Source organism: Solanum tuberosum, unplaced genomic scaffold, assembly GCF_000226075.1.
Source record: "Solanum tuberosum cultivar DM 1-3 516 R44 unplaced genomic scaffold, SolTub_3.0 scf00599, whole genome shotgun sequence".
Lineage (NCBI taxonomy): Eukaryota > Viridiplantae > Streptophyta > Magnoliopsida > Solanales > Solanaceae > Solanum > Solanum tuberosum.
Genome location: NW_006239515.1, coordinates 169,292 through 188,371, shown reverse-complemented (window position 1 = coordinate 188,371; position 19,080 = coordinate 169,292). Strand labels below are relative to the sequence as shown.

The 19,080-nt window shown below is 32.4% G+C and overlaps 1 protein-coding gene across 1 annotated transcript in view; it reads right to left on the bottom strand.

Moving 5' to 3' along the window:
- Positions 1-892, bottom strand: part of LOC102596639 (uncharacterized) — a 3,581-nt gene extending 2,689 nt beyond the window's left edge. The window contains exons 1-2 of the mRNA XM_006365951.2: positions 724-892; positions 411-631 (exon numbers count right to left, since the gene is read on the bottom strand). Of these exons, the coding sequence (XP_006366013.1) occupies positions 411-631; positions 724-813 (311 nt within the window). The 5' untranslated portion in view covers positions 814-892. The remainder of the gene's footprint in view (positions 1-410; positions 632-723) is intronic.
- Positions 893-19,080: the final 18,188 nt, after the last annotated feature.

Here is a 19,080-nt window from a genome sequence, read left to right as displayed (position 1 = left end):
ACCCCCAATCCAAACCAAATTCTAGTGCTACAATCAACAAACTTATGAAGGACTAAACTTCAAGAAACACATGATCACCAAAATAAACAACAATTCTAAAACCAGTGTAAACTTCAACAGAAATCAAGAAACCACCTTGTCCAAATTTTGACCAGCTCAACATAGTTCATAAGCATTAACCTCGGCGGCGGAGCTAGGATTTTCACCAAGGAGTTCAACATATACTATATTTACATATAAAAATTCAGATGAATCCCCTCGGCCCCACCTGACTCCGTTCGTGATCAAGCTTTCCAATTCTTAGAAAAACATTTAAAGAAGCAACAACCCCCTCACCCCCAAACAACAACCAAACTCTAGTGTTATGATCAAATTGAGATAAAACAAGAATGTAAACAAAAGGGGTATACCTTAAAAAGTTTGCAGGTGAAGTGCTGGTAAAGATTTGAATTGCTGAAAGATAAGGAACATAGTATTGAACCAAAGTTTCCCCTGTATCCAATCTAATAGGTATTCCAGCCCCATAAGCACTCCATTCATCAAAACAATTCCAAAGATCAGCCAACTTGAAATATTCCACCTTTTCCGTTTCCCATGGATGCCATAGCCTATTCAGGTTTCTAATCTCACTCTACACCAACAAAAACCAAAAAAATAATAATCATATAAACACAAAATTATACACACAATCAAGAAATAAAATTTATCAAATAAAAAACAAACCTTGGCTAGAAACTGAGATGGGACTAATGGGGTTGTACAATTAAGAAAACAATCAAGATTTGATTGCATTGAACCCTTTTCCATTGTCATTAATTATACAAAAGAAAAACACAAAAAAGAGAGAAATTGAGAAAAAAATAAAAGAAAAAAAAAACAGAAACTTTTTCTCTCTCTCACCAAAGAATGAAAAAGAGTCAAAAAAAAAAAAAACAGGGTAAGAGAAGAGGGGAGATAAAAACGGGATTTTATGTATTATATATGGAAAAACAAAACATAAAGTTTTGATTTTTATGCTTCCGGTGACCGGAAACCGATGATTCCGGCGAGATTTTCTGACAACAGTCAAAACCCACAAGCTAAAATTAACAGTAATTTCAGCTAAAGCTTTTCAAGATTACTCAAACCCAAGAAAAAACAGAGACTTTTCTTTGATTTTCAGAGAAATTAACACAACCCCACAAAGCAAAAATATTACCCGCGAGTTCCGGCAAATAGATTTAAGAAGAAAATGAGAAAAAGTTTGGACTTTAGGAAGACATTTGTGTGACGCGAAGAAAACAGCGGAAATTAAGGTGGTGAGATAAAATTTTATTAGACTCTTTCTAATATAAAGGGATGACGAGTACGACTCGTTAAGACAAAAGACTGTTGCTCGGATAATAACGACTTATGAGTGTGATCAAGACTCGTTAAAAGACGAGAGGGAGTTGCTCGGATGGTAAGCATTCTTCATTTTCAATTCGAAGGTTGCAAGTTCGAGTGACCAAGGAAGCAAAAGAGGTGAGAGCTCCTAGGAAGTTAAAAGGAAAGGAATCCATCCATAAGTATTGAGATACAATGATAAGTCTATTTTAAAATTTATAATTGAAGGTTTTAAATTTAACTTTTTTTTTATATAAAAATATTATTTTTATTTGGAAGCATTATAATGTTTAATATGAATTTAAATTTTAATATAAATATTGAATAGAAAATAAGTAATAAAGATATACACAAGAGAAGGGGTTTACATAAATATATTCTTTTTTGTATTGGTATTTAAAAGTTATTTGCAAATTATTTTTCTTATGTTTAATGATAAAATTTGAAATTAAAATATCCTTAGTTGAGTGTCAAATATAGTAAAATAATTTGATAATTGTGACATGAAAATTATAATAAATCAACAAGATTTTACACTATATTCAATCTATAGTTATTATGTTGGTCAAACTTACAAACTCTTTTCAATTGTTATGGTTTCAAGTTTAATAGCAGTATCACACAAATTACGACAAACTGATAAAATTTAATGTTATGTATAAAATATTTGAAAATTACTCGTAAATCATATTGAATCAATATAAATTTTTCTATTGACTCTAATTATATTATAGCTCGTTCATAGGCTTGTAAAAATATGTTAGGCTTCTATAACAAGGGCAAATATGTCTTTTGACTGATTAGACAATTTGATTTACTAGTGTTTTTGGTCCCTTAAATTAGACACATTTAGTTACATTTTTAATTTCCTTACTTACGAATATTTATAAATTATTAACTATTTAATCATTCATGATATGTAAAATTGATACATTTACTTCATATTTAAAGGTAATATATTCAATTATGGTCAAAATATAACATATTTTAAAATTTAAATTACATATTGTTATTAATTGATGATTAAGTATATTAAATTATATGATTTGTGTGTGTAAATAAGACAAGAGTTTTAAAGATCTAACGTTAATTAGTTGCATGTCTATTTCAATCATTGATGAATGTTTTGTTTTATACTTTTGTTTCTTTCTTTCTTTCTTTTATGGTTTTATTTCTTTTAGGGAAAAGGCTCAAATATGCCATCGAACTTTTAGAAAAGGCTTATTTATGCCATCCGTTAAAAGTTTGGCTTATCTATGCCATTACCCTTTAAGAAAAGGCTCATTCATGCCATTATTTTTAACGGTGGTTTTGCAAAAACCATTTTTACACGTGGCCAATTATAATTCGGCCACGTCATTTTTTTTTTTATAATCAAAAATCAAAAATCTGGAATGAGCCTTTTCTTAAACGGTAATGACATAGATGAGCCAAACTTTTAACGAATGGCATAGATGAACCTTTTCTAAAAGTTCGATGGCATATTTGAGCCTTTTCCCTTTCTTTTATTATTATTACTTTTGGAAACTTTTGAAATATAGCATAAAGTAGAAAATCTTTTTACCAAATATTTCGTATTCCCTCTATTTCCTTTTAAAGTATTTTTTAAGAATTTAACACATTCACTAAAAAAAACTTAATAATATAAATTAAATAAATTTTTTATCAAAGGTCCCTTTAATGCATATTATTATGCACAGAAAAATGAAAAAAAAAATGAAATACTTTTTAGAAAGTTATTTAACATTTATTAAACAATGATAATTGTAGAATATTTTTAATATCTTCTTGATTTAAAAAAAAATACTATTTAGATAATAAATTAGAAAGTGCTAAAATATCACTTGAAAGGGGGAAGTAATTACATTATTTTTTATATAAAGGCAGATCTAGAAGATCATTTATGAATTTATATAAATTCAACAACTATTAAATTAACTTTTATTTATCGAACACCACCCATAAACTTATGTTTTGAGAAATTTATAAATGAATATATTATCGTGCTTAACTATCCTTCACCTACCATAGTATAGAACACTCCTTTTTGGTAACTAAACATAAAGCACATTAATTCCACCTTCCCACGTTTTTAATCTTAATCTATTTATTTTTAAAATGGCAATTTGAAAAATCAGAAATATTTTACATTTAAAATTGGTTAACTTAGGCCAACACAAAAAACGAGACAAGAACTAAAATACTCTTTTTTATATTAGTAAAAACAAAGTAACAAATTCTTTTGAATAAAAAGTAATGTAACTTTTGTGACATGTGTTAAACGCCTTTGTATTTGTGTGAGATATTTGCTGGGTTATGAAGGGTGATTAGTGTGTCATGCGGAAGCTTATAATTGCAATTCATAGACATGATAAATCAGATAACAAAAACTTATATGAAAAACATAATATTGTTATATGAAAATTAATATAAAAGAAAAAAAATATTAAAACTGATGAGAGAATAAATTTCCCATAAACTAAAGTCTCTAAACGACTATATTATAGATTCTATTGTGTTATGCTATGAGAATAGGGATCTTCAATTTATAGATCTCAAAACTATTCCTCTAAGGAAATAATAAACTAAATATGGAAGAAAATTATATTTTCCTTTCAGAAAAAGTTCAAGTATTTATGGTAATACTTTGACTTTTCTTTAAGAAAATAAATAAACTTCAAATAAGAAAAGAAAATCAGCGCAAAACCCTAACAAATCTCCCATTTTGGCCGGATTGTCTTGACAAAACTTGATCCACCTTCTTCACATGCATGATAATCTTCGTTGTTCACATAGTCTTCATCACTGCTGCTTGACATGGTTAAAAAATAAAGTTTAAAATATATGAGTTAAAAATGATTTAAACATATTTTATTTTTATTTTCAAAGATGCAGCAACAGGAATGTTGAAAATATGGTTTTAATATTTTCTCCACATGTAGATGGACAAAAATCTTCTTTATCATCAAATTAGTTACAAATTGATTTGAAACCACTTGAGCCTATCTTCAACCTCACTTAAGCATTAAATCATTGAACCATCAAATATTTGAACCATGTGCTCTGATACCACTTGTTGGGTTATGAATGGTGATTAGGGCGTCATGCGGAAGCTTACAATTGCAATTCATAGACATGATAAATCAGATAACAAAAACTTATACGTAAAACATAATATTATTATATGAAAATTAATATAAAAGAAAAAATATTAAAACTGATGAGAGAATAAATCTTTCCATAAACTAAAGTCTCTAAACGACTACATTGTGGATTCTATTGTGTTATGATATGAGAATAGGGATCTTCAATTTATAGATCTGCAAACTATTCCTCTAAGGAAAGAATAAACCAAATATGGAAGAAAATTATATTTTCCTTTCAAAAAAAGTTCAAGTATTTATGATAATACTTTGATTTTTCTTTAAGGAAATAAATAAACTTCAAATAAGGAAAGAAAATCAGCGCAAAATCCTAACAATATTTAGGTCTATTTTGTTGGATTTAAAATTAGATTGATTTGAAATTAAAAAAATTATTTGAATATAAAATTTCAATTTTTCATGTTGTATTTTTTATTGTATATATGAGAAGCTTATAAGTTGTAAAAAATTTCAAATTCTTATACAATTTTATCAATGAGCAAATTATAATTCATAGACAAGATATTGAGAAATCTTAAAATATCGCATTGATAAATTAAATAACATATTTCTTTGTTTCTTTCATTAATAAATGTGTGTTATTACAAACTTTTAGATACTTATAATTTCATAAACATTTAGTATTCAACAATAAGTTTTAAATTGCATTTTCTCTTGTAAACATGAAAACCTCACCATTTATGTAAACTATCAATTTTTTCATAATTGCTATATAATTTTACCAAATGAACAAATCATAGTTCATAAAATAAGATATTGAAATATTCAGAGGCAATGCATTAATAAATTACATATCTCCGTATACTTTTTTATAAATATTAATGATGACAAATTTTCAAATACACATAATTTTATTAAAAAAATACTAATTAACAATATATAGTAGGAACTATTATACTTTAAGATAACCATTTCATATGGTACAAACAATCTCTACACATCAAATATAAATTATTTAAAAATAAATAAATTAAAGTGATAATTTTATTTATTTTCTTACAAAATAATACTATCAATTGTACACAGAATTGTTTGTGATGGAACATAATTGGGAAAAGCTTTTCTCTTGATTCGCTAATAATATTGGAATCCTTTCCTTTTATTGATTCTTCGAATCTTGCCAAAAACCAAAGCAAATTGATTGAATAATTGGAGTAAACAATCCTTCAATTTCTTTTCTTTTCTCTCTTTCTTCTTCTAATGATCAATGTCCAACCTATATTATATCTATTTTAGAGTTCTGATTAATTTAAACTTGTACTAACTCAAGGCTCATTAAGAAGGAAATTGCTCTCCTAGAAAAAAAATCGAATCCTGACATTTCTTGTTAAGGACAAAAGAATGAGATAACTTATAGCCTTTTGAAAACTTTTTTACTAATGAACAATAACTAGAAAAATTTATGGTAACAATCAAAACAAAAAAATTTATTTTAATTGTTAATTACACAGGGAACAAAATACTCTCATATTAAGAAGTTAAAAGTTAAAGAAATGAGGACGTTGTGATAAATGTATGAGCATATTAGGAAAAAAGAAATTAGTAATGAGGATATTTGAGACAAACTGTGAGTGGTTTTGATGGAGGACAAGAGATTGAACGCAAGGATTGAGATGATTTGGACATATGAGGAGAAGATGTACAGATGCCCTCGTGCGACGAGTGAGATGTTGATCATGATGGTTTCAAGAGAGACAGAGGTAGACTAAAGAAACATAGAGGGGAAGATGATTAGAAATAACATGACACGGTTTCAGCTTGCTGAGGATATGACTTTAGATAGAAGGTTATAGAGAGTACGAATTAAGGTAGAAGGGTAATAGGTAGTAGTTGTAGGATTGCACCGGTAGTTGTTTGTCTTTTAATATCTGTTACTACTTTTTTTTTTGTACTTCAACTATCATTTTATTTTGTTGTAGTTGTTGCCTTTTTACTATGTATTATTTATTGCTACTATCTAATTTTTCTTGTATTTCTGTTACTCTTTTTGGATTGCCTTGGATTAATCTTTAAGTCAATGATCTATTGAAAACACTCTCTTTATCTTTGAGGTAGGTGTAAGGTCTGTCTATCTATTTATATTTATTTTTTAAAAATAATTATTGTTATATTTTTTTTTCATTTGATAGACTCGGTTTAAGAAAACCAATAACATATAATGCATGATATTTGTTTTAAATATATTTAATATTTAAACTTTAATAAATTAAAATAAGTAAAATTTTAAAATTGGCCGAACATACTATAAGTTTCTCTATATATGGTATATAATGTCTTCAGTATCAAGTGTATATTTTATAATTCTCTGTAAAATTATGTCGTTCAAAAAACTTTACATGTATTATTAATTTAATTTAAATTTATGAGATAGGATCTAGTATGTCCTATTATCAAATTATTGTTAGACTAGTACAAAACTAATAAATCCAAAATTCCAAATCTAACATTCATTTAAGTTGTCAACATCGTACGTACTTTAAGATAAACTTCGTCCCAGTAATAAAAGAGATATTTAGTGGGAAAAAATTTCTTCTTAATGACAATATTTAGTATTTTAATTATCTTTAGCAGTAATTGAGGTAACGTCATTACATTGAGAATTGCTAAAGCTTTTAATGATGTTTATATAGAATGTTGGTCAATGGCGAAGCTAGGAATTTCATGAAGGGTGTCCAAAAATTGCACAACAAAAGGTCTTTTTTAAAAAAAGGAAAAGAATTGTTGCTAGTGAGATTCGAACATGCGACCACTAACTCATTTAAGGTGTTTTAAACCCATTAAAATGGTCCAAAAAAATAGGCTACAACAACCTACTATATGAAGGGTGTCCAAAATATGTTATTTAATAACTCCGTGTATCATTTTACTTGTATATACGGTATTTTTTTCCGACGAAATTGTACACCCTGACTTGCATGTTCTTACGCCCCTAATGTTGGTTATAAATATTATATTATATTATTACCGCTAAATAATTATTGTAATATCTTTTATTTTTTAAAGTTTTATCTGCTCTTATAATGATTGGTTTTTGTCACGACCCAAACCATCGTGATTGGCACCCACACTAACCATCCGGTGGGAGAACCATTCATACTAATTAGCTAACCAACTTAATCAAATACTAAAGCATTTAAGGTACGAAAGCAAGTTTAAATGCTAAGGAAAAGATAGGGAGTTCCCATAAACTCCAACAAAAGTCTAACAACCAAAACTAACATTGCGGAAGTAATACCTAGAACCTAAAAGTCAGTGTACCAAAACATCTAAGGTTCGATCATAAGTCTAAACAAGAAGGGGTACAACCCCATACTAAGCATAAGAAATTTAGAGAACTAGTCTAAGTATGGAATGTGGACATAAATAGAAAGAGAACTCATGGCAGCCCGGAAGAATTGGCTCATCCTTGAATTCGAATGATCACTGATCTTCTAAACGAGGTATGTCAATAGCCGCTTGAAGATGCCCTATACTCAACAAAGAAAGAGCAAGTGCAATATCAGTACACAACCACAATGTACTAGTAGGATCACGTGGTGTGAAACACATGCAAGTAACCATAACATTATAAAACATGCATATACCAAACATATACAATATCAACATCACTTACGAACAATAGAGCATTTCACAATTTTCAAGATATACAATTTGGTTATCATTTTAGAGCAACAAACAGTCTTTCAACCTCAATTTCCATTAGATATGAACATAATCAACACAAGTAGATACACAACACATTTCAATGGTCCTCTCATGGAACCCAATTCAATGGTCCTCTCATGGAACTCATACCCAAACTGTTAGTGTACCGGTTCGTGGTACCCGATCCAATGTTTATGCCGAAACGTGGCAATTGATCCCATATTTATGTCGGAATGTGGCAACCGATCCAAGTTAGTGTGTCGGAACATAACACCCAATCCATTCAAAAAATCACAATCACAATGTATATTCTCACAATCATACAACAAGAGGTGATTCATGACATACAATTATTCAATTATCCTCATTTACGATTAGGGTGATCAATAATGCAACATTCGCATACATACAATAATTATAATGAGCAATTGCAAATATATATCACACCAACGTGAAATCACAACCATCACCTACCTCGAATCCAAGTTTGAATCCCCTAAGGCACTTGAATCTTCCCTTTTCGGATTCTTTTCGCTTGTCTAGGTCTACAAATAATTAATATACACAAGGATCAAACAATCAAAGGTCTAATTATCTGGATTATAACAAACTCAATAACCCTAGACCAAACCCAAGATCTTAATACCCAGATTAGGGCTTTTCCCACCATAATTTCCAGATCAAAACCCTCCCCCATCGATAATCACCTACAAATTTACATTCTACAAATAAAAAAAATGGATTCAGAGAGTTAAAACCTTACCTTTAGCCTCATGGAAAACTGTCAAGAAAGCACTTGGGGTTGTCTCCTAGCTCTCAAAGTCGAAATTTGCAAAATAAAATGATTTTGGGGTTTAGTTTCGACTTAAATCACGATTGTCCCGATATGGCGGCCCCCATCTTGCAACGACGGCCCCACCCTGGAGGGAATAATCCCGCTACAGCGGCTTGGACGGAAACAGAATGTCAAATTAAGAGCTCCAAACCCCCATTTCACAACACACCTTCATCCCACGACACTTAGAAAACACCCGTTCACGCTAAGATCAATTTTGGGAGTTCTACTCGTCCGAATTCAATTCCGTAAAGTCGTACGGGTTCCTTAACGCCTTAGTTATCCAATCACACAATCAATTTCATTATTACATTTCTCATTCATTATCAGATTTTCCTAGACTCGCCTGACCCCGATTTCGTCCAAATTTGGACTAGGCTAGGAAATTTCAAGTTACTACTCAAAAGTTTTTCTAGTCCAATTCTTTCCCTATTGGCTTTTCCCTAACGATGGAATCAGGTCGTTACAATAGATACCAATCTACCCATCACTCGTCCCCGAGTGATCAACTAGGAAAGACTGGCTAAAGTAAGAGTATAGTAGTATCTAAATCGTTGAATCACTGGGGATACTTGTCCTGCATACTTTTTCTATCGACTCTGGGCTGCTAAAAGCTTAGCTTGGATACTTCTCACATTGTCTTGAACATCCGTCACCAAATCAACTCCCAAAGGTTTTACATCTTCAGCCCCAAACCACCCTATGAGTGATCTACACATCCTCTTATACAATGTCTCAATGAAGTTATCACAATACTCGAGTGATAATTATTGTTGTATATAAACTTAACTACAACAAAAGCTATCCTCAATAACCACCAAAGTTGATCGTACTCACGTCTATCACATGTTATCAAGGACCTTGACACAATCATCAGGACTAATCCTTTCTCACATAAGCATGATAAAATTCTAAATCAATACTCGCTACAATTAGAGGTGGACTTGAACCAACCAACACACACTCATAATACTCAACCAATCATAGTTCTTATCAATATCTCCTTCTCACAACATAAATTTCCATGAGCTTAAGTTACAAAATTTGATATTTAGATATCAGATACTCGTCGAGGGATATGTTCAATCATACAACCCTCTAACCATACTATCGAATGCTAGATTTAGCAATTATGATTGTAGATTACCCTTAAGAACAATAGAATTGGACTCAATGATCCCCGCATTCATCCACACACAATCAATACATGACCTCGATGACTAGACGAATATTAAGATTGTCGGACAACCATGATCACACAAGGTAGCTCTTCTATGAATTCTCATAAGCAAGTGGTACATGTCGAACCACTAAATACTTTAACAACTCCAAGACAACACCAATTATGTCATTCGAAATAACCAAATCATTTCACTCAACTAAGAGAACATCACAGGATTTAGTACCCCTGATCCACCACTAGGGATCTACCCACAAAAGTGAAAACACACTATAGCATAGCTAGTGAATCATACTCACAATACTAACAACCATCATAAACACTCCGACCATTTACCTTATTATAAACCAACACTTTTAAAAAATGAAATCTTTCTTAGGTACTTAACAATCAATAGTAGTAAACTTACGACTCAACCCAGGTGTAAGTCCTTTCAAATGCTCAATACTGGATACAATTGATCATTTCTCACCTTGCCATTCATACCTTGACAAAATACATCACCACGAATGTAGACTTACAATGAAAAATCTAAATTGTAATTTCCATCGTATAACACAATCCCTTTCTCTATCAACATTAGCTTGTACCCTGAATATTTTTATGAATTCATGGATCTCCGTTTATCATTGATCGCATCTCCATCAATCTTACAATATATTTCGCTAAAATTTCAATCATACTCATTACTAAACTCAAAAACAAAAACCAAGCATTTATCATCACACTCGAGCTAATGTCTGTTCACTTATTTCTCAAGTCATTTTCAATAGTTGCCAATCAATCTTATGATATAGTTGCATTTCATCACAAACTTTTATTACCCTTATGCTCAGTCAGCCCTGACTATCACCACCAAATCAAACTTTTCATAAACACGACACCTCAAACTCAGGTATACCCATCAAATTCAAAAGACTAACCCAATTTTTATGCGCACTTTCTTACTAAAATACTTCAATTGCATTCACCCAAGTATACTTAATGGGACTTTCTTTATTCATAAGCTTGTTATTTCAGTATTAATCCACCCTTTTTATGGCTTAAGATAAAATCAACAGGCCTCATACTACCATCCTTCTTCTTAACAAACAAGACAGGAACACCCCACGGGGAAGCACTAGGAGGGATGAAACCTTAATCAAGAAGCTCCTGGATTTGAGCTTTAAGCTCTCTCAATTCTGACACCACAGGAATAGACTCAATAGAGGGGAATTCGACCTCAACATCCTGAATATAAGCCAATCACGCCAAACAATCCTGCCCCATCAGTTTTCTACCCCGTACGTCAGATATGACCTTAGCTGACTTAGGCTTGTACCCCCTTCCCACTCTAGCCTTTCCCTACCCAAGATCTCTAGAGTTACCGACTTAGCATTACCATTAAGCACATCATAATAGGGAGACAACCAAGTCATGCCTAAGATTATACCAAGTCAGTCATATCCAGCATAACCAAATCAACCCAAATCTGAAAATTCATAAACACAATAGGACAACACGATATACATGGGTGACTATGACTGACTCTTCAACTGGGGTAGAAACATGGATAGGGGCATCAGGTATATCACAAATCATGTCAAATTCAGAGACAAATCGCACGGACACATAAGATTAAGTAGAACTCAGATTCAAATAAATTGTAGTCATCCGATCACATATAAGAATAGTACATGTGATCACTACATCTGACGCCTCAACATCGGTCTTGCCCGAAAAGGTATAAAACCGAGCCATGTCATCTAGACGGGTAACCTCCTTGCCTGGCTGCACTGCTCTTCATATGCCCAGGTTTTTCACAATTGTAACACACTAAATAACTTAACAAGTAAACCTCGTTGTTATTGGAGCAGTCGTATCCTGACCTCTTCTTGATATACAAAGAATCCATTAAATCGTAGTATAACTTCGAACCTCAAATAACATAACTTAATTTCATCATTCGCTAAACAACCCATACATGTTATGACAACAATACTTAATGCATTTTCCAAAGTAATGGTGTTCATTATCTAACCATCCCTTACCAAAACGTCTTGAATGGTGTCACCTATAAACTTGAATCTACAAATCTGACCTTAATCCCTTCACAAGAGACGATAGTAGCTAGCGAGCCCCATGAAACTCTCAATTTCAGTTACAGAACTAAGTCGAACCCAATTCCTGACTGCTTCAATCCTTTGGGGATCTACCACTACCCCTTTCCTTGAACTACATGCCCCAAAAAGGCAACCGAAGTCAACTAAAATTCACACTTAGAAAATTTCGCACACCCTTTTTGTTTTTGTAATCACATAGATGCCAAATTTTCTGTTGTTTTTGACAACATTCGTTTTATTACAAAGTTTTATATTCTATCCTCGATTGCTGAAAACTGATTGGATTGCAAGGGTTAGTTTGGATTTTATAAGGAGACCTGGGAAAAACAGAGGATTCATGGCTGAGGTTCTGTCTCGCCCTATCTCGCTCTGGCTACCTCGCGCTGGTGGAAAAATCCCGCCCCAGCGGCTCAGACGGAAACAGTGCCCAGGCAATAAGTTTTTCTAGGGTTTTCTCTTTTCTAAATCTCCCAACGGGTTCCAGCTTTACTGAGCAATTTAAGATAATCCTCTGAACTAGGATAATCATTGTCTACCCCAAGTCAATCCAACTATACACAATCCAACCCATTCTCATTAATTCAACACCATAACCCATACATCCCCATGATACACCCAGACACTCACGCGGTTATTACTTAAGCGCAAGACACGTCCAGATCTTTCTTACAAATCACCTCGTACATTATCTAGACCCTTTCATCGAACTTAGTAGTGACCTTCTTTTCACAACAAGTTTCACGATACTCAACAGTTACAACTTGCATAGTTTTAATCAATTATGCTAGCGTATTGCACATATCAAGAATCAGACCCACACTTATTGTGTGCATGATCATATCATCACGTCCAAGCAAATACAACTTCCACATTCATAGGTAATTCAGGTAACAAGGAACACGCATTCACATTTTTCAAGTTACAACTCACAAACAAGCCCGATTTCTAAATTAGTTTGTTCCATAGATGGCCATTATTGGTCTCCTAGTACAAGAGCAAAATGTAAGAAGATGCACCCTCCAACCGGTCAAAAGATTATTTATCCGAGGCAGTGGATACTTGTTCTGAATGGTGACCCCATTCAACTATCGGTAGTTTATACACATCATCTTTTGCTAGTAATGGTGTTACCACTTTTGTTGCTCTAGTTCGGACTATAGAGTGAAGGAGGAAAGATATAAATTTGTATCACTTAGATATCAATTGGATTCAAGTCATAGCACGAAGGAGTAGAAAAAAGTGAGTTTTCCTAAAGTCCTATAGCCTTTCGAAGAAAAGTACGGACATTTTCGTACCGTTCCGCAAGACTCTACTAGACTCACTTTGGTACAATGTGATCAACGAACCTAGGGCTCTGATATCAACTTTGTCACGACCCAGACTATCGTGATTGGCACCCACACTAACTCTCCGGTGGGAGAACCATTCATACTAATTAGCTAACCAACTTAATCAAATACTAAATCATTTAAGGTACGAAAGCAAGTTTGAATGCTAAGGAAAAGATAGAGAGTTCCCATAAACTCCAACAAAAGTCTAACAACCAAAACTAGCATTGCGGAACTAATACCTAGAACCTGAAAATCAATGTACCAAAACGTCTAAGGTTCAACCATAAATCTAAACAAGAAGGGGTACAACCCCATATTAAGCATAAAAAATCTAGAGAACTAGTCTAAGTCCGGAACGTGGACAAAAACAGAAAGACAACTCATTGCAGCCCGGAAGAATTGGCTCACCCATGAATTCGAACGATCACTGATCTTCTAAACGAGGTAGGTCAATAGCCGCTTGAAGATGCCCTATACTCAACAAAGAAAGAGCAAGTGCAGTATCAGTACACAACCACAATGTACTTGTTGGATCACGCGACTATCTCAAAAAGTGAAATACATGCAAGTAACCACAACATTATAAAACAGACATATACCGAACATATACAATATCAACATCACTTACGAACAACGAAGCATTTCACAGTTTTTAAGATATACAATTTGGTTATCATTTTAGAGCAACAAACAGTCTTTCAACCTCAATCACCATTAGATATGAACGTAATCAACACAAATAGATACACAACACAATTCAATGGTCTTCTCATGGAACCCAATTCAATGGTCCTCTCATGGAACCCAAACTCAAACCGTTAGTGTATCAGTTCGTGCTACCCGATCCAATGTTTATATCGAAACGTGGCAATCGATCCCATACTTATGCCGAAATGTGGAAACCGATCCCATATTTATGTCGGGACATGGCAAACGATCCAAGTTAGTGTGTCAGAACGTAACACCCGATCCATTCAACAAACCACAATCACTATCATAATGTATATTCTCGCAATCATACAACAAGAGGTGATTCCATGTCATACAATTATTCAATTATCCTCATTTACGATTAGGGTGATCAATAATGCAACATTTGCATACATACATGCATTATAATGAGCAATTACAAACATATATCACTCCAACATGAAATCACAACCATCACCTACTTCGAATCCAAGCTTGAATCCCTTAAGGCACTTGAATCTTCCCTTTCCGGATTCTTTCCGCTTGTTCTAGGTCTACAAACAATTAATATACGCAAGGATCAATAATAAAAAGGTCTAATTATCCGGATTAGAGATTTTTCAACCATAATTTCCAGATCAAAACCCTCCCTCATCGATAATCACCTACAAATTTACATTCTACAAATCGAAAAAATGGATTCGGGGAGTTAAACCTAACCTTTAGCCTCAAGAATGGTGGAAAACTATCAAGAAAGCACCTGGGGTCGCCTCCTAGCTCTCAAAGTCGAAACTTGCAGAATAAAATGATTTTGGAGTTTATTTCTGTCTTAAATCGCGACTGTCCCGCTACAGCGGTCCCCCCCGGCGGGAATAATCTCGCCACAGCGGCTTACGTGAAAACAGAATGTCGAATTAAGAGCTCCAAACCCCCATTTCACAACACACTTTCATCCCACGACACTCAGAAAACACTCATTCACGCTAAGATCAATTTTGGGAGTTCTACTAGCCTGAATTCAATTTCGTAAAGTCATACGGGTTCCTTAACGTCTTAGCTATCCATTCACGCAATCAATTTCATTATTACACTTCTCATTCATTACAAGATTTCCCTAGACTCACCTGACTCCGATTTTGTCCAAATCTAGACTAGGCTAGGAAATTTCAAATTACTACTCAAAAGTTTTTCTGATCCAATTCTTTCTCCATTGACTTTTCCTTAACGACAAAATCAGGTCATTACAGTTTTAGACATCTAACCTAATTTTAATATCTTTAATATTAGATTTTCTTCACAACATTTTAGTTTTTGCATAAATACTATAGAGAAAATATTTTATAATTTTGTACAATCATATATACTAATAAAACCTATTTTTATAAATTATGTTCTTCATAGATAAGGAACCTAAAAAGACTCATCCCCCACAAATATAAGACTAGAAGCCTATGGTGCGTGAATCATGCACGAAAGATGTTAGTGGAGCCTAAGAATTGTGATGAATTTGACTTTAATATCATAACAGATATAAACATATATAATAACACTTGAATTTAGCTCAACTAAAGTTAACAGGTAAAATAAGGATTATCTAAGTCCGCATTGTTTGCAACATATTTAAAGTGACAGAAAATAAAATACAATTACAAAAAAATAAAGAAACATAATTTTATTCATCAAGATTGTGGGTACAATTCTGTTGATCCTTTGATTCTACTCTCCTAAGATTTATCCATGATTCGAGGGATGTTAGTGACGTATTTCTCGAACTAGGATGATTTAGATTTGACCTCTATATATATGAATATTTCAAGACTTTTGTGGATATTTCGAGATGCCTTTTAAGAGAATTTAGTACCCTTTATATAGGCATAAACTAGGGTTTAGGGTTGAGTGTTGACACCCAATTTTGGCTCTCCACATTTTATTTTAACTAAAGTTTTTAATAATAATAATAATAATAATAATATATATATATATATACACACACATTATGAATTTTTGTAGGAATTAAAAAAAATGATTTTTAATTATTTATTTTATTTGATAAATTTATTTCATAAATACATTTTTTTATATAAAAAATTAAATATTATATTAATACTTACTTTCTCAGTTTTCAAATTTCATGTCAAATAAATATTGGTTTTTTAAAGGGGTAACTCGATTTTTCTAATTAAATATAATTTCTATTATAGCGATAAATATTTTTTGACATTTTTTTTCAAAACTAGGAAGACTTAATTAATTAATGAGTTACTAATTTATATTAATTTTATTTTTTTTAATCACTAATTTTATCAAATAAGCTAGTCTTGCAAAATTATTGTTTTTTTAATTTAATAGATTATGGCTATTTAATAAAAAGAGGTTATAATTTAAATGGACCTAATTTGAGAAGGATTTGAGCAATCCAAGTCTTTTAGTTCGGTCAATCCATGCATGCCACATAAGAAGCACATGGATTGTGCTTCTTCAGATTCAATCTCAACCGTCCGATTTAATCGAAGGGCCCAATTTAATTCAGCATTTATATATATATATTATTATTATTATTATTATATATCTTTATTTATTTAACTCTTGATTAATTTTGACCGTCTGATCAAACGATTAGACGGCCCAAAATAACCAAGACCTTTTAACCTTCCCAAAATAGACTCCACCGCCCTTATGCTTTCTTCTATCCCAGAATTACCGCCTATACTCTGTATTTTGCCCAGAGATCACATTCACCCTCCCCTGTCATCTTTCCCAAAGATCACCTCAACGATCTTCCGTTTTCCAAAAATCGGATGCCCCAGGCTCTTCTCCATGGCCGCCCCTATGTGCTCCCCCATCCCCTTCGTCAGAGAACGTCTCTGGGCCGCCGAAAAAATGCCACCATCAGTCACTCAACCCTCTCAAATCGAGCTGAAAAGGTCGATTTTTTCTCCCCCGCATGATTTCTTTGTTGTTTCCTCTGAGAGTTGCGTTTCCAAGAATTCAAATTTTGAATTCTTGGAGCCCAAATTAGCTAGAAAAGGGAACCATTTGGTTCTCATAAAAGGGATCCGAAATCATCCAAAAATAATTCAAAAATCAATCGAGTTAAAACATACTTCAATTTTTTTAGAGTTCAAAACTTTTTCAACTTTTGGTCCTTCTCTTTCGACCTGAAATTGGAGTCCGGAGAAGAGTGATCGGAATCGTTGATGTTGGAACCCTTGTTTGCTGCCCTCAGAATGGTACTGTACCTTGCCCTTATTTTGTTCAGATTCCAGTTGGTTTCCTTTTTTTGGGTTGATTTTTGACAATTAAATATGGGTTGTTAATCTGTTTGTCTCCTACTTTTATGTATAGTGAAGTTCTTGTTTCTTATATATATATATATCACCTTTGTTGTTGCTTTGATTTGGATATGATAGGTATATATGGATGGCTGAAATGTTAATATCGTTTAAGCTTTCTCGACCACAATATAGCCTAATCTAAATTCGAAAAGTGCTGGTTTAATTTGATTATGAGAAGTGTTTGTTTGATGTTGTAGTTTTAATATTTTTACTTTCTTAGTTGACTCTCCTGTCTATTCTAAATTCGTGCTCATTTGGTTTAACATTCTCAGTAGTCATGTTGCGTCGTTTCTGTGATTTTCCATTCTAAATATGTTATATTGAGTGTTTGGATAATCTATTTTCGCTGCCTATATCTTAAAATTTAACGAACTTGGTATATGAAACTTTATGGTATGTATAACAAATCAATTTCAAACAGTGAGTGAATTGAATCAGAGACACTTGTCTCATATTGTTTTTTGGCTACTTTCCATCCCAAAGTGGAAACATGTACATAGTAAAACAAAACCAGTACTATGACCCTACTTAAATTGTTTATGTCTACACCTAATTGTATTAGTCAAAATAAATTTAAATGACTTTTTTGTCCCTTTCCCCTTCTTTACTTATTTTGATTCAACAGTTTAAATGTCATGTGCCCCTTTTTACTCCAAAGGATCTAGTGGAGTCGTCTCTAAAATTTATGAAACTGTTGGTCTTATAAAAGTTGATATCAATGTCTTGTGTGTATTCATGCTTGTTTGCATATTCACATTATTGCACCATTTAATTGATCACTAATCTTTATCTTCTTTTCGTCTTCTTATGTTTCATGTACAACGGGAGAGCTGGAGTTTTTACTTTGGAACTCATTATTGGCCTAAGATATTAGGCCAACAATAATTAGGATCATCGCAACGCTTGGAGTCTCGCAAATTAGGAGTCCAATGTCTTCTTAGTCTTTCTTTCGTTGTCCTACTTATGTTGTTTTGATATGTTGGCTAACATTTACTTACAAGTTTTTGATATATTGCTTGTCTTTTATTTTGAAGATTACTTATGTGAGCTAATATTATTTGTTTATGGATTTAGTTGAAACACTTTTAGAACAAATGATACAAAAAATATTTTCTTAAAAAATGGGTTAGCATTTTTACTTATAACATTCTTTCAGATCTTTTAAGTTGAAAAGAGAAGGCTTATAGTTTAAAAGTTTCCAAATGAAGTTTCAAAGAGGATAAACTAATATTTGTTTAGGCATAATTCATCGCTTAGACCTTCAAATGAATTTGAAAATAGTTTAAAAGCTAAAGCAATTACCCTTCAGAAATATATTCAAGGCTAAGATATTTACCCTTAAAAATACATATTTTTAAAAAACAAGTAGGGAAGTAGGCCCTTATATTTTATTAACCAAAAAAAAATGTAAATTATAAGTTAAGTTGCATTAG